The sequence below is a fragment of the Belonocnema kinseyi genome, chromosome 8 (genome assembly GCF_010883055.1).
Source record: "Belonocnema kinseyi isolate 2016_QV_RU_SX_M_011 chromosome 8, B_treatae_v1, whole genome shotgun sequence".
In the NCBI taxonomy this organism is placed as follows: domain Eukaryota; kingdom Metazoa; phylum Arthropoda; class Insecta; order Hymenoptera; family Cynipidae; genus Belonocnema; species Belonocnema kinseyi.
The window spans coordinates 72,046,919-72,070,294 of record NC_046664.1 but is presented as its reverse complement, the minus strand read 5'-3'; the positions used below and the strand labels follow the sequence as shown (position 1 = coordinate 72,070,294).

Here is a 23,376-nt window from a genome sequence, read left to right as displayed (position 1 = left end):
AATATTTAAAAAATATTTTTAATAGTTCACAAATATTTCACAAAGATTTCAATATTGTTTCAATGTTTTAAAAATATTTCAATGATTTCCAAAGATTTCACAAATATTTTATTGATTTCCTAAAGCTTTTAAATATTTCGCAAAGATTTAAACAATTTCACAAATATTATCAAATATTTTGAGAAGATTTTTAATATCTTATAAATATTTCGCAAAGATTTAAATAATTTCAGAAATAATATCAAATATTTTGAAAATATTTTAAATAATTTACAAATATTTCAATGATTTTCTGAAGATTTCACAAATGTTTATAATATTTCGAAAGGGTTTCAGATAGTGTGAAAAAGTTTCCCAAAGATTTTAATAATTTTTTAATGATTTTATAAAATTCTTGGTGTTTTCAATAATGTTTCAAAAATATTTCCAAGACATATTTCCAATATTTCGCAGATATTAGCAGATTTCGGTAGATTTAAAAGGTTGCAAAAAGAAATAAATGATTTCTCAAAGACTTCAATAATTCCACAAATGTTTCATAAATATTTAAAAGATTTCCAAAGATTTCACAAAGATTTAAATGATTCCTTAATGATTTCAAATATTTTGTAAAGTCTGGAATAATTTCACAAATATTATTAAATATTTTGAAAATATTTTTATTATTTTTTAAAGATTTCACTGATATTTGAAGGATTGCACAAATGTTTATAATATTTCGAAAATATTTCGAGTAGTTTAAAAATATTTCCCAAAGACTTGAATGATTTCACAAATATTTGAACAATTTCAAAATTACACTAAATAGTTCAAAAAGATTAAAAATATTTTATAAAGTTTCCAATAATTTCTCAAAGATTTCAAATGTTTCGAAAAGATTTGAAACATTTTGTTAAGATTTCGGGTAGATTTAATAGATTTCGTAAAAATTACAATGATTTCAATAGTAATATCAAATATTTATAAAATATTTGAAATATTTCGCAAAGATTTGCAAAGTTTTATATGATTTCGTAAAGATATATCAAAGATTTTAAAAGTATTAAAAAGACATCAATTATTTCACAAATATTTAGGTAGATTTTTGGAAAAATTCAAACAATCTGATGAATTTAACCATTAGATTTTGAAAGCTGAAGTTTTTTCTTTAAAAACACTTAATATTAAAAAGTTGACTGACAATTATTAGTTTATCATAATGCAAATTAAGTACTAAAGTGGAAAAGCGCCGACGTCATGGAAAGCACCAGAGTACTTATCGCTTATTTTCATTATCTAATAATTTTTAGGCGATTTTCTCATTTATAGATTTTTTGAAGTAAAACAACCTGAGCCTTCTTTTGCGCATGAAATAAGACAAACAAAAATGGCATGAATTTAAAAAAAAACAACATTTAATCTTTAAATAAATAATAGGTATATGATAACATTTTTTGATTTTAATAACAGGAATACAGGATGACAAATTTGTATGACTAAGCTTTATTTGTAACATCGAATGAAAATAATCATCAATCAACTAACAATCAACTAAAAATAAACATCAACTAAAATTAATTTAAAAAACTGTTTAATTCGTAGCTGCATCTAGTCTGAAAAAAGTTAAGAAATTCTGTTATTCTCTGGTGATAATACAGATTCCTTAACGATAGATTTCTTTCTGCTTAAAAAAATTCACATTCGAAATTTGTACTAATAAACTAGTACCTTCGAAAGTTAAAGAGTGTCTATCAATTTTTGTTAAGTAGACTCAGATTCTCTTCAGCAAAAATAAATCAAACGTTTCTGGCCCCTTTTTAAAATTTGGTTTGGCTTCAAAATGGCATTAAAAAAACCTACAGATTATTTGTTACACCTCACAAAATTAGTAAAATTTAACCAGCGGTTAAGAAGATTCAGTGATTTTTAAAAATACGTATGTCAAAATTCAAAATCCTGTTACTCTCTCAAATTTAAACATTTTGTAAAACCATTTTAACCATAAACTTCTTTTACCAAGCAATAAAAATTTCACTAAGCAGCATAAAAGTCGCTAGAACTTCCTACAATTCTAATACACCAAAACCCCGATTTCGTCACCTCTTGTTTTGTAATTCCTGTAACTGCTAGCTCACGTAGTTTCTCTAACCTCGGAAGCACCGCAGTGCGCGAGTACTTATTCGAGTATATTGCGAAATCTTATGCATCTCAATTCTAAATGGTTCAGACGACCCTGACTGCTTACGTTTGATTTCCCCGATTTAAAAGCAAAGTTATTTACAGGCAACTCCCGACTCTGTTACTAAATCGAGGTCCGAGTGTATTCAGGAAATGAACTGAACCTAGGGTCACTTCAGATATAATGCCTAATGACAGTCAACCCGACCTAATTCTGCAAATTAAAGGTCTAAATACTTGAAAAAGAAATAAAATACTGAAAAAAAGAATCTGAAAATACGGGAAATAACGACCCTATCAATTTTTCATTAAAATCAGAAAAAATCAGAAGTGCCTTGTCGATTTAGGGATGTAAGCTCGGATCCACTTCTTGAATTTTGTTGTCTTGTGAATGAATTGTTGATCGATGCAAAGGGACGTCGGAGCAGTGTTGATCGATGTGCTTGTCAGCTTATAAAGAGCACTCTCGATACAATGAGAAATTGACTTTGGAGGAATTTATTTGCAATGACGTAAAAGGGCAACGACGACATGAGCTATTTACGGCCGGCAGACCGCGCCTGATTTCAGGTCCTTTTGTGAGGCTAAGAGTGATGCGGCTGACCTGACCCTTGCTTGTAGCTCGAAAGAGCACTTTGAAGAGGCTCATAGTAGACTATCCGGTATCGCATCTGCTTGCTGCCGAGAGGTCAGACCAGTCGAGGACCGAGGTAGATCGATGAGAATATTTTCCGGGTTGCCTCCTCTCCTCGGCTCTAGAATTGACCAAAATAACCGAGAGCCTCACCACTATGCGATGCTTTTGTGCAAAAGATGATATGACGGATAGGCCAGTTGCCTCCACTCTTCAGACTCAACTTTATTCCTTGCAAGAGAGCTTTTCCCTGTAGCCTTCAATTTGCTTCCTCAAGGATCAAGGCTTCAGATTTCCTTTTCAACGTGATCAAAGAGAACCAATCGGCTATGTAGAGGATGTTCAACAAATATTCTGGGAAAAGGATTTTCATATGATTATTGTTTGCGCAAGGAATGTCCAGGGTTATAAATTGTTGCTAAATAAACTTTATCTAATAATTTCTGGTTCCTTTAAGCCACTGGTGTTTCTATAGAAACTAATTTTTTTTAATTAATTTTTTTCACACAAAAGATCTTCTTTCGTTCAGCTGGAAATCGAACCACAGAACTTCAGATTGCCGGTCAAGTGCTTTTCCATTAAGCTTCCAGAGAGATTGAGAAAAGAATCCTTTGTTCAGAAATACACGCATTATTGTGCCAGGTGTCACAAGTCAAATTTGTCAAGGAATCTGTATTATCATCAAAAAATAATAGAATTTTTTATCGTATTTACAGACTAGATTGAGCTATCAATTAAAATTTTTCAATAAAATATTTTAATCAGAAAAAAGATCTCCTTTCGCTCTGCTGGGAATCAAACCAAGGAACTTTCGATTGTTGTTCGAGTGCTTTTCTATTCAGCTACTATAAAGATCGAGAAAATAATTCTTTTTCCGAAATACGCGTATTGCCAGTCCAATTTTTCAACGAATAAGTATTGTCATCCGAGAATAACAGAATTTCTCTACGTGTTTAGAGATTAGACGGTGTTATGATTAAAAACAAAATTTTATTAAATTTGTTTCCGAAAAAATATTTCCTTTCACTCTGCCGGGTATCAAACCAATGATCTTTCGATTGTCGGTGTGGTGCTTTCTCATTAAGCTACTAGAGAGATCGAGAGAAGAATCCTTTTTCCGAAATATACGCATTATTATGCCAGGTATTACAAGTCAAATTTTTAACGAATCTGTATTATCATCAGAGAATAACAGAATTTCTTAACGTCTTTACAGACTAGATCAAGTTATTAATTAAAAATTATTAGTTCGTAAGGAGTTGCAAGGAGAAGTAACCCCACTTTCTGAAAAGGAAACTTCGTTCCAAAGGACTACTTGGACCCTTAAAGAAACCCAATTTTAATAGGGACTTTTTCAAAAGGACCCATATAATGCTCTGCCAACGTCGACAAATTATGATATTTAAATTTTCCTTCCGGATTCTGACGAGTTTTTCCGTTCCCCTTTGAAGCCTGTCGAGAAAATTAAAAATCTTCCAAACTAAGAGGGTGACGAACACATTTTTGAAAATATAAAAAGTGGATTTTCATTTTTAAAAAACACACATGTTCTATTTTTGTTAATTTTATTTTTTAATGTTTTCTTTCATGAGGAAGGCATCCTGTACGTTTCATGAGAGCTTCACTAATGTTGTGACCAGTAGAATTTTTTTTCATGTAACCGAATTTCAACATTTTTCTCGTAAACAAAGAAAGACATAATTAAATGTTGACATACAAGTTTTTATGTTTGAAAATTTTTCAGAAAAAGTTTTCCTCGTACTTCTTTAATAGCCATTGTTTACCTGGAAAATTTAAAAATTATATTTTCAGACAAAAAATTCCCCCGATGCATATGATGCATATTTGAAATAGATTTGATCCCAAAAATTTTATTTCTTTCGTTTATTTAAACTTTATATTGAATAAATTAAAATTTTTTTCTAAATTCCTTTCTCTAGTTTGTTTTGAAATAAATTATTTAATTGAACTTTTAAATATTCTGTTATTGGTTGAAAATTCAACAGTTTTTAAAATTTATCCTCGCGCTTGACTGAAAAATCTTTTTTAGTTGAAAATTTCAACTCGGAGGTTTTTTGTTTAAAAAAATGTTGTCATCATTTTAGTTAAGAATTTATGAGCCTAGTTAAAAATAAATTTATTTTATAAATAATTAAGCTATTTCATTTTCATTCAAAAATTCATCTTTTCCAGTTAAAAAATGTAAATATTTTGGTTACATTTTTTTAGTTAACAATTTAATAATTTTTTTAAAGAGTTATCTTTTTGGTATAAAATTTATTTTTATTCTCTCGGCGAAAATTAATTTTTAATTTTTGGTTGATAATTGATCTTTTTTTGAAAATTATTCTTTTTAGTTTGAAATTAAATTCTTTGTTCATTTGATTTCTTAAAAATTATTTTTTAATTCATTTTTTAAAATTTTTAATTCAGCTATCGGGTCGAAAATATATCTATCTTTTTAAAAATGTAATATTTTCAGCTTAAAAGTTCAGAATATAAAGAGCACGCATACTAAGTATACCTAAATATGCAATGAATTTTTAATATAAGAAAATGAAATAAAAAACTGTTTCATATATTTAAATCCACAAATCTTAGAGACAAATTGAAAAAATCATTAATTATCTATTCACTCTTATTTAATAATCTAGTTAATCACAAGTACTAATATATTTAAGAATATCTTGTAAAATAATTTTTTAAAGCTTTCTAAATTGAAAATATTAATTTAATCCCCAGAAACTGGAAAAACATTATTGATAGTAATCTTTCTAAATTGTATACATGTTCCGAGTCGATTATTTAAAAAATGCGTTTACATGTAAAAATTATCCCCGGAGAAATCCTATAATTGTCAGTGAATTTTTTTTCAGGATTTTAGTAAACACCCTGATAATAAGAATTTTTCTTGCAGGAATAAATAGATCAATTCATATATTTTATATTAAACTGTAAAAGAAAGATGGAGAATTGCATTAAAAAGTTGTTTCATTATGCACGTCCTTTAGAGGAAACATTAATCATGTAAATGAGTATTATTCGGAGATGGTAGAAATACGATCCTTATATTTCGAGAGAATAATACATATCCTGGAATAAATTTTATTTCAGGGGAACATAGGCAGGCAAGCGTTTTTATTGTACTACATTTCCTTATAACACCTCGTTTATCTTTCACTGTCAGGTAGAAAAATGCATTACCGAAGAATAATGTTAAAATTTGCATACTCAATTCGCTTATATTTGTTTTTTAATTAAACTTATTTATATTTTTAAAAAATTTTACAAATCAGGATTCTTATTGTATTGTTATTTATATTTACAATAATAAATGTTTAATATGAGCTTGAATTAAAAGAAAATAAAAAATATTTTTCCAGAATTTTTAAAGTTATATATGGGTATAACTTTATATATGGGTATTTTATATTTCAATATGATTTTCAAAATTTCCGGGCAATACATTTTTTTAAATTTTCGTGTTAAAAAATTGATCGCCTTAACTTTTTTATAATTGAAAAGTATTCATCAAAAAAATTTGAAACATTTGATATAATATGTGGTTGATCCCGAACTTCAAAATGAAGTATAACTGAAAAATTGCTCCTTTGAATTTCCATAAATAAATTACGCATTTTCATAAACAAATAGGGATTGCTAAAAGAGGACCCATTTTTTCAGTTTTTTGTCGATTAATATTCCTAATACATTCCAGAATGTAATGTACAAATTTTTAAGTGGAGAAATGAATAGTTGTTGAATAATGAATTTTTGACTGAAGCCATCACACGCTTCAAGCCTGCGTGCCACCGCGCGCGGCACGTATTACAACTATTCATAATCATCTATTCATTTCTCCACTTTGAAATTTTTTCAGTATATTCTGGAATCTGTTAGGAATATTAATTTACAAAAAATATTGAACAAAATTAGGTGCTTTGTTAGCAATCTCTATTTGTTCATAAAAATGTCTAATATATTTATAAAAATTCAATGAAGCAATTTTTCAGTATTCTTTTTCAGTTATAGAAAAGTTTAGACGGTCACTTGTTGTAACACGATAATATTCAAAAAATTATTTCTCGGAAATTTTTTATGTATCTAATATTGAAATAAAAAATACGTATTGAATATTTGTCAGCAAAGAATGAAAAAAATATATATCACGCAAAAAATATATGGTAAATCTCCCATGGAATGACACATATATATTTTATTTAACAATTTAGAATGTGATTTAAAAATTTCATTCAAAATCAATTTCATACTCTGCTTGCGTGTTTTGTTATTTGATTTCTCAACCCTTTTCAAAGTAATGTATGTCGTTTATTTTCTGCTCGACGCACGAAAAATGAAAAACAGAAATAATGGTTTAACAGAGGAAAAGAAAACATTATTATCCAAATAATATTGAGCAACTGCAGATTCCTTTAAAATAAATAGACTAAATGTGAAATTAGGTATTAATTTATTTATATGTAAATTAAATATAAAAAGAGCGAGCAAAAAAATCCAACGAAAGGATGCTGAATGGTGAGGAAAAGAAATGGTTAAAGAGCTTGAAAGAGATGGGTGATTAAGTTGCGCCCTATCTCCTATCCTCACCTAGATTGTTGTTTTTTGGTGCGATCGTTAATTCGCCGAATACCTGAGAGCACTTCCCTCTCTACCGCGCTGGTGAGCGAAGAATTCCCCTCCTGCGCTGCTGACTGAAAGCATGGTCGGTGTATTCGCAAACGCAATCCTTCTTCTTACTGCGCATGCCTTGTTCAACGCAGGCTTATTTAAAATTAATAAATTATTCGTTTTTTTTTGCCTTTTAATTTCACATTAAATGATAAATTTTTATTTAATTAAATATATCTATAAAATACTAATTATTTATATTTGTAATTTCATTTAAAATAAATAATAATTTATTAATAATTAAAAATTATTCAATTTACAATCATTCAGTTAATTAAGAAAAATAATAAATTTCCAACCAATTAGTCTGTTTAGCAGAATATTCTTGTGAAAATTCGTTTTCTTCTTAAAGAAAATTAAGTTTTTGTGATAAAAATTTAAATATTGAATGTTTGGTGAAATTAGATTTTTTTAGTCTAAAAAATCAACTATGTGGATGAAAATTTATAAAATGTTTAGAAAATTTCTGGTTTTTTTTTGTTGAAAATTCATTTACTCTGTTCAAGATTTATGTATTTTGTTGCGAATTTCTCTTTTTGGAAAAATATTCAACTATTTCCTTATTTTTTATTCTAAATACAATTGTATTCTGAAAAATTCGTTTTTTTTTTTATTGAAAAATCTGATGTTCAGTTGAAAATGCAACTATATTATTAAAAATTGAAATATTTTGTTAAATATTTAATTTTTTAATTAAAAGTTGAAATATCTTCTGAAAAACCGTCTTTTTAACTTCAAAAATCGAGTATTTGATTTAAATTTAAACTATTTGGTTAAAATTGAACTATTTAGTTGAAAATTAAGTTTTTTTTGAAAATAACTTTTTTGGTTGAAAAAGTTCAATTTTTAGGTTTACAATTGAACTTTATCGTCGAAAATTTGTTTTCTTTTTTGCTTAAAAACTTAACAGTTTGATAGAAATTTATTATTTTCGGATTGGAAATTCATTTTTTAATTTTTTAGAAAAGTCATCTTTCGTTGAAAATGAATGTTTTTGTTAAAAATTCAACTTTTCAGGTTAAAAATTAAACTGTATTCTTAAAAAAAGCTTTCTTGTTGCTTAAAAAATCAGCTATTTGGTTGAGCATTCAACTGGTGTGTTAAAAATTGAAATATTGAGCTGAAAATTAACTTTTTTGTTGAAAATTTATCCTTTTCTGTTTAAAATTCAACCTCTGCATTTAAAAAATTAGATCCTAGCTTGATGATTTAACAATTTGTCAGATTTTTTCTTTTCTATGAAAAAAATCTTTTTTGGTTAACAATTCAACAATTTTGTTGATCATTCGTCTTTTTGGCTTGGAAATTCATATTTTGGTAGAAATTTAATTGCTTTGGTTGAAAATTCTACAAAAAAAATTTATGTAGTCATATTTTTGTTGTAAAAAATCCATCTTTCTTGGATGAAACTGTACTTCATTGTGAAAAATTTAAGAATCTTATAAAAAAATTTCTTTTTGCTTCCAAATTAAAGTATTTCGTTCGAAATGCAACTGCTTTGTTAAAAATTCATCTTTCTTGTTAAAAATTCAACTGTTTTGTTGATCATTTGTCCTTTTTGTTAGAAAATTCCTGATTTAGGATTAAAAATTTCTTCTTATAGTAGAAAGTTTAATTTAAATAAAAATTAGATTTTTTATGTTTTGCCCTTAACTGACTCACGGGACTCGTCTGACTAATGCTCATTTTTAATAAAAATACATATATTTCTTAAAAATGGAATGAACGACAAAAATAAATATTATTGAAACTAAGTCAAATTAAAAAATCTTCTTTACAAAATATTATACATTTCACATATTTATGCCGGTAGTGTAACATGGGTGTGTACTGTATGCACTGTACAGTGTGTGTGCATTATGCAACTCTGTGAGCAAAGGTATCTCAGGATGGGGGGAATAGGTATGCATAAAAAGGAAGCAAAGGTAAAAAGAACAGGAAGAGAGGATTGATAAATGAAAAGTAAAAAACATTTTCAGGAAAAGGCCAGGAATATCAAAATAGGAGAGGAGAGCATAAATGAGAAGATGGAAATAATAATAGGATCAATAAAAATAGGATAAGAGTTCCAAAGCAAAAAAGAAATAACCGAGGGAAAGAATAGAAATCGATGTGGTTAGGAATGTAAGGAAAAGAAGGTCAGAAAGAAATGAAGAAATTAGAGAAAATGGAAAATCAGTGGAGAAGAATATAGGAGAAAAAGAATGAGTAGACTGAGTTGTGTGATCGATAGAAAGAGGAGGAAAATAGAAGGTTTGAAGAAGAGACAGAGAAGGCTAGGACCAACGAAGAGGTTTGGGAGGCAGTAATTAAAAACATACAAGAAAGGAAGAGAGTAAATCGGGATATTAGGATGCTAGGGTAAAAAAATTATTTTATGGATCTGCTAGGAGGTGTATAAAAGAAAGTTAGGAAAAGAATGAGATGAGGAAGAGGACATAACAAAAAAAGAAAATGTGTACGCATTAGGAATAACGGAAGATGGTAAGGAATCTGGTAGAGATGGGATTCCAGATAAAGTCTGGAAATATGAGAAGGGGGAGGGGAAAACTAAAGGAATGGACATGGATAATGTGCAATAGAGTATGGAGAGGAGATGCATGGCCCGAGTTATGGAAAAGGGAGGGAATTCAGTGAAAAGATGTTTGAAGGACGTAGATCTAGGAGGAGGGATTGGTATAAGCTATGAAGAATTAGGGAGGAGAGGGAAGAAGAAACAATTAGTGCTTAGAAAAGGAATAGGGAGAGAAAAAACTCATCAGAATAGCATGATTTACAATGGGAAATGAGGTAAAGTAAGGGATTCATTGGGAAATAAAAGTGTAGAATATGTGAATAGGAGGAGGAAACATGGAAACATGTCTTGGAAGGTTGCAGGAGAAGAATGAAAGGTAAAAGACGCTGACAAAGAGAATGTGGTAGAGATTCTGAAGGAGGACGGAATGGGTAAGGAGTGGGTGATGGAGTTGGCGGGGGCTGGAAGGCAAATGAGGAGGAATGAAAAAAGGGATGTGAAAAAATGACTAAGTTGAGATAGAAAAAAATATTGCCCGCTCACCGGTTTTTAATTGCGCTATCTCTAATATAGATTTAGGATATAGATATAAGTATTAATTTAAATAGACACATTATAATTATAGAAGAAATAGAATAGATTACATTTTTATTTTTGTTGATAATACTAATATTCAAAATCTAGAAATTGTCAATAATAAATGACTCACGAGCGAAAACGATTGTGTTATTTCAGAACCGATGACCGAAATTCTGGGAGGACCTGATCTTTATATTGATCGCGGAAGTACGATCAATCTTACATGCATCGTTCTTCAAAGTCCGGAACCACCGGCGTACATATTTTGGAATCACAATGATGCGGTGAGTTTTCCATCAATTTTGCTATCTAATAATCTTGCCCAATTTATTTTAGAAATCTCTTATCAGCATAATTATAATTTCACGAAAAAACTGAACAAAATGATTTTTATGTGTCTACAAAATATAGACCTCAATTTTTCTACAGATTATACAGTAGAAAAAATTGTAAAAATGTAAGACAAAGTACATTTTGCAGATGAAACTTTTTCCCATAATGATCAAGAGTTTTTAAATGTTCAGGTGATTAGCAATTAAATCCTAATGAGTGAAGTATTTGAAAGTACCATTAACTTACGACCATTTTAGAATTCTTATCTCTGAATGGCTCTTAGTCACTGAAACTAAATTTAACAAATTTTCAAAAATATGATAATTTCTTTGATCCTTTCTGTGCACATTTGTAAATTTTAGATTCAGAAATAATTACGTTATCAAGTTAATAACTAAAAAGTAGCGCGTTTTCATTTCCGAAAATAAAAAAAATTGGTGAGCAATACAGAAGATTACTTTTTTAGCAACAAATAAGATTTGTTAACAAATCACAGAAATTATAACTTCTATTGTTAAACTGTCAAGCAAAAAGATTAATTTTCTACCAACAAAAAAATAAAGTTTGAACTAACTAAATCAAGTTTTAACCAAATAGTTTTATTTTCAGATAAGGAGATTAATTTTCTACAAAAAAGATGAACTTTTTTCGAATTTTCGAATTGAAAATATAAATTGTTTACGCAAAATGTCATAGTTGCTGTTCAAGCAACAACAAAATTTTAATTTAAAACAGAAGACAATTGGATTTAATCAGTGAAAACAAATTTTTAACAAAATACTTAAGTTCTCAACTAAAACAGATACAAAATAAGAAAATTATACATTTTTAAACCAAAAAGAAAAATTTTCAATAAAATATTTGAATTTTTAACACAGAAGTGATTAAGAATGCAACTTTTTATTGGCAAATTAATCTTTTTTTTGTTGAGGATTCAACTAGAAAGAAAATTATGGAAAAATTAAACTGTTTTTTTTTTAAACAATTGATCTTTTTGGTTGAAAAGTCAACTATTTTTTTTATATTTAACTTTTAACCGAAAAGTTAATATTTTTGTGATTGATATTTTTAAGTTGAAAATTCAACTATTTGTTGCAAACTCGACTTTTTATTCTAAAACGTCAAGTTTTTATTGAAACTTCTTTTATTCGGTGGAACATAACTTTTCTGTTGGAAAATGTATCTATCTTGAATAAAAAAATAACTACTTGTTGGAAATTAATCATTATTTCTTAAGAATTGAAGTATATTTCGAAAATTGGACTATTTGCAGGAAAACCAACTTCTTGATTATTTTTGGAAAATTTGTCTTTTTTGGTATAAAATAAATCTTCTTAGTTAAAAATTTATCCTTTTGATTAAAAATTCAACTTCTTGATGAAAATCGAACCATTTGATGGAAAATTAACTTTTTTGTTGAAAAATGCATCTCTTTGATAGAAATTGCATATTTTGTTAATGAAAATGTAAATTTTGTATTGAAAATTAATCTTTGTGGCTGCGCATTAAACTACTTGTGGATTTTGTTCTTCTTAGAAAAATTAATTTTTTTGTTGAAAATTGATTTTTTTTTAAATTTTACCTTTTGATTGAAGATTCAACCTTTTGTTTTTAATTCTACCATTTGATAGATAATTACCTATTTTTTCAAATGCATCTCTTTTGGTAGAATTTTTTTTTTTGAGAAAATGAAACTGTTTTCTTAAGAAGTAATCTTTTTTGATTAAAAATTAAGTTAATTTGAAAAATTCGTCTTTTTCAGTAGAAACTTCTGCTTATTTTAATAAAAATACAACTGTAGGATTCAAAATTAATCTTTTTGGTTGAGGATTAAACTATTTTTTAGAAATTTGTCTTTTTTGGTAGAAAAATTTCTCCTTTTCATTGAAAATTTATCTTTTGTTTAAGAAATCAACTATTTTTATAAAAATCGCATAATTTAAAATGCCTCCGTTTTCGCAGAAAAAAATAATTGAATTAATTACAGTTGAAAAATTAATTTTCAACCAAACAGTTGCATTTTTAATAAAAAGAGATAAAACTCTTTTTATTAAAAATGCAACTGTTTGGTTGGAAATTAATTTTTTCTTGGTTGGCGATTAAACTATTTTTTGAAAATTCGTATTTTTTTATAGAAAATAAATCATTTCCGTTCAAAATTCATCTTTTTGATTAAAAATGCAATTTTTGATAAAAAAATCCCATTATTTGGTGGAAAATTAACTTTTTTGTTGAAAAATGCATCTCTTTCCTTAGAAATTTCATCTTTTTAAATAAAAATGCAACTGCTTAATTGAAAATCAATCTTTTTGAAATAAGGATTAAACTATCTTTGAAACATTATTTCTTTTGCGTTAAAAATTGATCCCCTTGGTTTAAAATTGATCTTTTTTGTTCAAAAATCAACTATTTTGTTTAAAATTCCATTTGGTGGGAAATTTACTTTCCTGTTGAAAAATTTATCTTTTTTGATAGAAATATCATATTTTTAGAAAAAAATACAACTTTTTGGTCGAAAGTTAATCTTTTTTGCTGTGTGGATTAAACAATTATTGGAAATTCGTCTTTTTTTATTAAATAAATAATCTTCTTTGTCGCAACCGGATTACCTCAATGATTCTTAAACTCCCGGTGCCCAACACCAGTGAAGTTTATTAAACTCACGATGCCCAACGCCAGTATAGCTGATTAAATATAAATTCGTTTTTTTCGTTGAAATGTTGAAAACTCTTCTTCATATTATGATAAAAATGCATTATGACAAGAAAATTTTTTAATAAAAACTTTCTTTTTTATTTTTGTCCTCTTTGCAGTTGACAATCTCGCCCGTTTTATATGAGAAACGAAAGTCAAGTAGTGAAATTTACTGCAATCTTATATCACATTTCTCTCTCTCTCTCTCTTTCTCTTTCATAACTCAGTTGAAACATTCGAGTCTCTTTAGAATTTCTGGGATCATAGCACATTGCAAGCCGTAGATCATGAGCCAATGTGAAATATTTCTGTAACATAGGTCGTAGGGATCGGAGAAGTGCGTGACAGAAAACCGTTGAATGCTTGTAGGTTCAGAAAGATTTTATGGCCCTTCTGGAAAGCAAGGAAGTCGAACAAATCTGATAAGGTTACTGATAAAAGCTGGCCAGTCTAACAACCAACAGCCAGACGAGAATGCCAGCATTCTGGAATTACGGTTTGATGTTTGCACTAAGCTAAACTAGGCCAAAATGACTTTCTTGCAAACAGTTTAAAAATTAAAACTTTCAGATTAATAGTTCTTTTTTTGTGTCCGCAAAATGATGTTTTTGGATCTAGTAGTCTAAACCTGAATGGTACTAGTTTTTAGCACTAAAGAAATGTCTTGCTCCGCTAGGATTCGAACCCAGGTCTACAGGTTACAAACGAACGGCGATGTTTTTTCACGTCTTTTAAGAATTTGTATATCCAATTTTATTGAGAAATTAGGTGTTGATGTTTTCGACTAGCGTTTTTGAACTACTAGCCTAAGCCAAAATAGTTATAGATTTTAGCTGTTTTTCGATGAGACTTGGACACCTTGGATTTAAAATCACTCGAAATTATATATATTTTCAATTTTAATGGATCTTTGAAGTATTTTTATGACCTACTTTAAGCAACTCAATATTTCAGACTCGAAGGAAAGATAAATTAAAAAATTTTCATTTTATAAAGTAAAGTCTATCATAAAAAATATATTAATAGAGCCGCAGTATAAGTTTGGATCTCTCGACAGTTTGACCTTACTAGTAGATATTCACTCCGCATGTTCATTGCTGAAATTCGAATCTAGTAATTTTGTTTAAAAATCATTTTATTTGTGAACTTGCTAATATTTATTTAAAATGTGTTTAAAACCTAATATCTGTAATTACTATTATTAAACGATTTTCTAATAAAAGATTTATTGAAAACAAAAGGTTTAATTTTTATTCGTGGAAATTAATTTTTAAATGACCATGACTAATTTCAATCAAAAAGATAAATTTCAAACCGAGAATATTAGTTTTATAGAGAAAATATGATATTTAAACTATTAAGATAAATTTGCAAACAAAATTAAATAGTTAAATTTTAACTTAAAGAAATTAATTTTTAAGCAAAAAACATAATTTTGAATAAATATGGTACATTTTCAACAAAAAGAAAAGAATTTTTTACCAAAAATACAGATAAAAGAAAATCTGAATTTTTTCCAAATAATTAAACTTTGATCTAAAAAAGCTTTTTACGTCCATAAATAGTATAGTTGAATTTACAGTTCCAAAACCTAAAGTGATATATAATGAGAATAGTCTTTTCTAACCAAAAAGATTAATTTTCTACTAACACAGCCAAATTTTTCAGAAAAAAAAAAATAATTTTCAACTGGAAATAGAATTGTAACATTTGTAGTGAAACAGATAAATTCTAAAAAAAACGTATTTTTAACAAATATGTTATATTTTCAAACAAAAAGATGAATTTGTAATGAAAAAATGATAAATTGTCAACCAAGAATAATATTTTTTATTTAAAGCGACGAATTCTTAACAAAATACAACATTATCCTGAATAATCAAAAATTTTGTTTAAATTAAGTAAATAAATGTAAATTTTGATAATCGAACATTTTTCAATCAAAAATGTACATTTTTCTCTCAAAAAAATGAATTTTCTACCAAAGAAATGATTTTTCAACTGAAAGTATCGAGCTACAACCAAAAAGTTCAATTTTTAATCAAACACTATTCTTTCCCATTAAAAAAAAAAATTCAAATCGAAAATATTAGTTTTCTACAACAACAAAAAACGAATCTTCAACACAATTATTAAGTTTTAAAGCAAAAAAAAATTATTTTTCGACCAAAAGATAAATTCTCAAAGAAGAATATTAATGCTCTATCAAAAATATAATTTAAAAATCTAAATTTTGACGAAATAGTTCAACTTTCAACTGAGAAATAAAAACAATTTGTCCCCAGAAATGGCACGGTTAAATTTTCAGTTCAAAAATCTAAAATTTTCACTCAAAAAACGAATCTTAACCCAAAGAAAATTCTTTTTAACTAATGTGGTAAAAAAAATGAATTTTTAACGAAGAAGAATAATTATCTACCAAAACAGTCGAATTTTTGACTAAAAATATAATGATTTTCAACTGAAAATATAATAGTGCAATTTATAGCCTATCAAACAAATTATTACAAAAAAAAACGTATTGTTAACAAAATACAAATGCAAAAACAAAACAATACAAAATACAAAAACAAACTGGATTTATAACCAGAAAGGCGAATTTTCAATTCAAGAAAATACGTTTTTAACATAAAAGGGTAATTTTTTATCAAATTAGAATAATTTTATACTGAAAAATTTATAAATTTTTAACCAGAAACAGAATTATGAGATTTTCAGTTAAAGAAATGAAATTTTTCCAAAAAAATCGTATATTTTACCAATCAGTTAAAATTGCACAATAGAAGTGAATTTATAATCCAAAAAGATGAATTTTCAAACAATAAAATTAATTTTCTACCCAAAATAGATGAAGTTTTATCTGCAAAAGAGAAATTTTCAATTAAAATTGGAATTGTTACATTTTCTGTTGAACAAATTAATTTTGAACCAAAAAACGTATTTTTAACAAAATAGTTTAATGTTTACCCCACTTGATGAATTTTCAAACTAAAAAGATAAATTTTCATCCAAAAACATTAATTAAAAAAAATGTGTACAAGATTTCCATTTTTTAACTAAAGAAATGAATTTTTGATCAAGAGGATAAATTCTCAATCAAGAATACTAATTTTCTACCAGACGAATTAAAAAAAATCTGAACCCTTAAATTGATAGTTTAACTTTCATTTGAAAAATATTTATTTTCACCAAAAATGGAATAGTTAAATTTTCATTTTAAAAGTCTAATTTGCAACTAAAATTGTACTAAAATGTTAGTTTTTAAACATGTAGATTAATTATCTTTCAAAACGGAGGTATATCAACCGATTTCAACCAAAACAAGTAATTTTGGAGCAAGAAAGGCGATTTTTTAACAAAACACATGAATTTGAATGAAACAAAAAATGAATTTCTAACAAATTAACCATGGAGTGAAATTTCTACCCAAAAAAGATTAATTTTGAACGAAAAATGTATTGCTGATTTTTCAGCGAAAAAAAAACAAACATGTTGATTAAAAATGAAAACCAGTTAAATTAAAAAAAAAGAATTCTTAATAAATAAATTGATCGCCATTTAAAACAGATTAATTTTCAATGAAACAGTCATAGTTTTTACTAAAATAAGATTACTTTCTCAAATAAAAAATACGATTGTTTTACAAACGAATTTTAATTGTTAACGTTAAAATATGAATTTTCAACAAAAAAAGTTAATTTTGAATTAGAGATTTGAATTTTTGTCCAAACATTTACGTTTTTACCAAATTGTTAAATTTTGAACCCCACAAATTAATTTTCTAGTAAACAGCTTCATTTTTAAGCTGGAAATACGAATTTCATCCTATACAGTTAAATCTTCAAATTTAGAGAATCTTTAAATTTTGATAATTACATAATTTCCTGTTCGGAATTTAAAATGAAGTATCGTGCCTTTTTGTGATACTGGCAGCTTTAATTTCGCGTAAATGATTCGTTGAGTGTTTTATGTGAAGGAATATTAAAGCCTAATTTGAAATTCCATAATACCTGCTGTTAGCAAAGCTTCGGACTTAAACTTTGCAGTGTCATAAGTTTAATATATTTTAATAATATACCCCAGGCGCCATAAAGTCAAGAAGTGGCGAAATTGGTAATAATACTCCCTGGGCTCCATTAAACACATTAAGAGTAACCAAGAGCTTTAGAAACTGCGCGGTTACACCATAAATGTGCTGCATTATGCCTTCCTTCATATAAGCACATATTGGGTGTTCTATAAACCTCATTTCATTATCATTTCTCCAAATTATACATCATACTTTCTAATAGACGAAGAATTAAATAAAACATATTTATTCATCAATTGAGCTTCTACATAAAATATTTAGAAATGAAACGTACACCAACGGGCAGCCTCAGCAATTGCTAAACACACGGTGTCTAACGCCAGTGAAGCCTGTATAACTCCTTGTGCCCAACGCCAGTATAGCTGACTAAACCCTTGGTGCATAAAGCCGATGCAGATAATTAAAATCCTTGTGCCCAACGACAGTGGAAGTGATTAAACTCCCGATGCCCAACGCCAGTGAAGCGTATCTAACTTACGGTGCCCAAAGCCAGTATAGCTAATTAAACGGTCGTTTTTCAACGCCAGTGAAGTTATTTAAACTTCATTTGCCCAACGCCAGTGGAGCTGATTTAACTCACGGTGTCCAACGCTAGTATAACTAATTTAACTCCCATTGTCCAACGTCAGTATAGCTGATTAAACTCCTGGTTCCCAATGCTGATGGACCTGATTCAAATCCCACTGGCCAACACTAGTATCCTTAATATGAAATCTCTAAACGATATTGTCGATTTGTGACACGAGTTGTGAATGGGCTAGACAGAGTTGAAAAATATTGAAAAAATTGTCACGATTGCTCGTTCTTTGATAGCTACACGCGTGCGAAAGGGACATTCGTGAGTCACCGTGAGTTAGACAGTAATGGAACGTTACACGCGTTGAAGTTAAATGATCCCGACGAATCTGCTTTTATATGCGCTTGCTTGGATTTGAGTGACGTTCATCGGCTACGATGCGCGTCTGTACTTGATTTTTAAATACGTACGCGAACTAGGGCCAATGAGCGACGCACAGTTCAAGCATGCGCAAGTATTTTTGGATCACTGTGGGAATAATAATCGAATCAAATTTCGAGGTCGCTAATACTAATCAACGCTTCTCATTTACCACCACCTTTCCACCTGTACGACTGCAATCGCAATACAGGGCATCTGCTTGTTATTTATGATCGTATTTTTATTTGAAGTTCGGAAAGAACATTTTAAAGCCTTCAAAGCATTTGAACGAGTTATCTGGACCATTAAATATATCTACGTGAGTGCCTGCGCAGAATTTCTCCGAGCTTCTCAGAGCCTTGCTAATCTTTAGCATATACTCTGAGATTTCTATCGGTAGGGTTAGAATATTTTCAGTTATAAGTTAATGTTTAATCTATTATTTGTCATTAATATAAACATTAACATTAAGTAATATTTCTATGAAGCATGGATTTTTTTATTAAAGTCCATTTCTGGTGGAAAATGCGATAACAACTTTTGAAATTTCGAGGTTAGGAATTAATGTTAGAATACAAAAGCGAACTGCTGGTCGCAGAATTAGATAATTTCGGCCATTTTAATGTCAATCTTCCGTATATATCTACAAAAATCTACCAGATATTATTTTTTGCTATGAAAGGTAACGAAAATGTACTACAAAAACTTTAAGAAAGTTAAGCTTTTACTGAAATTTTTCTTACAAGTTACACAAAGATTTCATTCAAATTTATGAAATGTTTGGTGAAAAAACAGCAACTATTTCAATCAGGATTAAAATAAAAAATAGCTTTTTATGTTTTCATCTCACGTCTTTTTGATAAATTTGTTTATTGCGAGCAGTTCGCTCTTGAATTGCAAAATGTAATATTAACCTCAAAACCTCAATAAGTTGCTACCACATTTTTTATCAGCAATGAAATTTTATAACAAATTCCATGCATCACAGGAATAATACTTAATGTTTATATTGAATACAAATAATAACTAAAACATTAACTTATAACTAAAAATACACCAATGTTACACTAACTTTACTCAATATCAGAAAAGTACTATAAAACTCCTTGTACTTGACCTTCACAACAAAACAGCTGTATAAAATATATAGGCTCCCAATGTTTGAAGTGCTTTTAAATAATATATGGTTTAAGAAATTTGGGATTGAATGAATTATTTTCAAGTTTATGGATGGATCGGGTCTTCATATTTATATTTCTAACAAAAAACATAAAGTTTCAACATAATACGGGAATTTTCAAACAAATAATTCCATTTTGAACAAAAAAAAATCACGTTTCAATAAAAAATATAAAATTTTAAACAAAAATAGAATAATTCAATTTTTAGTATATAAAACTTAATATTCAATAAAAAAATGAAATTTTCTACAGGTTATTCAAAATTTCAACTAAAACAGGCGAATTAGACAGCAAATAGTAAACGTTTTCACAAAAAAGATGAAATTTCAATCACAAAGATTAATTTTCTATTTAAAAACATCTGTTTTAACAAATAAACAAATCATAGAATTTTCAATCCAAGTACAATAATATATAAAGTATTCAAAATAAGATAGAATTCACTTAAATTCAGGCAGGTTCTACACATTATATAGCAGAATCTTTCAGCGATTAACATTTTTTTATAGTAAATTATGCAAGACGTTTTTTCTGATATGAGGCAAGAAAATGGAATTTGGTCATCTATGTTAAGAATAATAAAAACAGATTAATTCTTTAACCATAAAATAATTTTTAATAGAAAAGATGAAGTTTCAACTAAAAATATCAAATTTTAAACTATGTTAAGAATAATGAAAAACAGATTGATTTTTCACCCATAAAATAATTTTTAACAAAAAAGATGAAGTTTTAATTAAAGCAGATAAACTTGACACCAAATAGTAAAAGTTTTGACAACAAAGATGAATTTTCAATCACAAAGATTAATTGTCTATTAAAGAAAATCTTTTTTAACAAATAATACAATTATCAACTAAATTAATTTTCAATGCAAGAGCAATATTATAAAAAGAATTAAAAATAAAATAGAATTTACTTATAACCAGGCAGCTTCTACACGTTATTTAGCAGAACCTCTCATCGATTAAAATTCTTTTATAGTAAATTACGCAAGACGTTTTTTCCGATCTGAGACAAAAAAGTCGAATTTGAGCATCTATGTTAAGAATAATAAAAAACAAATTAATTTTTCACCCATAAAATAATTTTTAACTAAAAAGATGAAGTTTAAACAAAAAATATCAAATTTTAAACAAAAATAGAATAATTCAGTTTGCAGTTTATAAAAGTTAATATTCGATCAAAAAATGAAATTGTTTACAGATTATTTTAAATTTTAATTAAAAGGGATGAACTTGACACCAAAGAGTACAAGTTTTAACAAAAAAGATGATATTTCAAACACAAAGATTAATTTTCTATTTAAAAAAATTGTTTTAAACAAATAATAGAATTTTCAACTTAATTAATTTTCAATGCAAGAACAATATTATCAAAAGTATTTAAAATAAAATAAAATTCACTTAAAATCAGGCAGGTTATACACATTATTTAACAGAATCTTTCAGCGATTCAAATTTTTTTATATTAAATTATGCAAAACATTTTTTTCCAATCTAAGAGAAAATAATCGAATTTGGACATCTATGCTAGGAATAATAAAAAAACATATTAATTTTTTACCCATAACATTAATTCTCTACAAAAAAACGATTAGTTCTCAACCAACAATGATATAATTAAAATTTTTCTTAGACATTAATTTTTATCAAACAAAAAAAATCAGGAAAATAGTTCAATCATAAATAAAAAAGATAAGATTTTAGCAAAAAAAAAATAATTTTCTACCAGAAAAACGAATTTTCAAATGAAAAAATTAATTTTTAATTAAAAATATAATTTTTCATCCTAAAATTGTTCAGTTGAATTCTTAATCAATTTTTAACAAAATAGTTGAACCCTAATCAAAAAGATCAGTTTTCAAACAAATAGTGGAGTTTTGAACTAAAAAAGATAAATTTTTAATTAAAAATATAAATATATAAAACCAGGAATAGGATAATTCCTTTTTAGTTAAAATAATTAATATTTAACTACAAACAATTAAATTTCAACAAATTAATTGAAATTTTACTAAAATAGATGCATTTGATGATACATACATAGTTGAAATTTTAAGCAAACAGATGTATTTTCAACCAAGCAGATTAATTTTATATAAAAAAGACGATGTTTGAAACAAATAATTAAATTTTCAACCAAAAAATATCCATTTTTAATTCCAAATTTCAGTGTTCCACCAAAAGCGGGATAGTTAAATTTTCAGTTAGAGAATTTAATTTTTACCAAAAAAAAAACGGAATGTGTAACTCAATAGTTTTGTTCTCAATCACAAAGATGACTAATTTCCTACCGAAATAACGAATTTCCATTGAAATGTGTGCATCTTCAAACCAAAGGGTTGAATTTTCAACTACAAAAGATCAATTTTTAACTTCAAATATCAATTCTCTACCCAAAATGATATAATCCAATTTTATCTTACATAAATTAATTTTGGACTAACATTGAAGGAACTTTCAACAAAATAGTTAAATTCTCAATTAAAAAGATGAATTTTTAAGGAAGTAGTTTTATATTTCTAACAAAAAACACAAATTTTCAACAAAATACATAAATTTTCAAACAAATAATTCCACTTTTAACTAAAAAAGATCAAGGTGCAATAAAAAATATCAAATTTTAAACAAAAATAGAATAATGCAGCTTTTAGTTTATAAAAGTTAATATTCAATCAAAAAATGAAATTTTTTATAGATTATTTCAAATTTTAAACAAAACAGATTTAATAAAATTCTCTGATATAGGCCACCATTAGACACAATGGTGGCCTATATCAGAGAATTTTATTAAATCTATGAAAAGTACACAATATCTTGTAAGTACGCAGTTTTACAAATGGAAGCAGTATTTTTTGATTAATATCTTAGTTGTGAACTAATAAAAAATGAAAATCACTTATTTTTAAATTTAAAATTTGTTTAATTTTATTAAGAACTATTGATAAATTAATGAGAAAACAATACCAATGTAATCGAAAAAGTTTTGTCATCAATTTTTTATTTTATGAAACCATTTTCAATCGAAAAAGTTGTTTAAAAATGATTTTTTCAGTGACGTATATGTAATTATATTAAAAATTTTATTATTTCATTCCTTTTTTGTTATTTTTCAGATGATCTGTTTATATGAAATTTATCATTATAAATTGTAAGAAACCTTATACAGATGTAAATTGTTTTGAACTAAATTAATTTTCAATTCAAGAACAATATTATAAAAAGTATTTAGAATAAGATAGAATTCACTTAAAATCAAGCAGCTTCTATACATTATTTAGCAGAATCTCTCAGCGATAAAAATGATTTCAGTCAATTATGCAAGACGTTTTTTCCCATATAAAGCAATAAAAAGTCGAATTTGGACATCTATGTTAAAAATAATATAAAAAAGATTAATTTGTTACCCATAAAATTAATTCTCTCAAAAGACGATTAGTTTTCAACCAACAATGGTATAATAAAAATTTTCCTTAAAGAAATTAATACATAGTTGAAGTTTCAAACAAACAGATGAATTTTCAACCAAGAAGATTAATTTTATATAAAAAAAGACGATGTTTGA

At 27.0% G+C, this 23,376-nt stretch overlaps 1 protein-coding gene across 1 annotated transcript in view; it reads left to right on the top strand.

Annotated features, from left to right (window-relative positions):
• Window positions 1-23,376, top strand: part of LOC117178538 (kin of IRRE-like protein 3) — a 350,198-nt gene that overhangs the window by 278,485 nt on the left and 48,337 nt on the right. Inside the window, exon 2 of the mRNA XM_033369966.1 lies at window positions 10,731-10,858. Coding sequence (XP_033225857.1) covers window positions 10,731-10,858 — 128 coding nt within the window. The remainder of the gene's footprint in view (window positions 1-10,730; window positions 10,859-23,376) is intronic.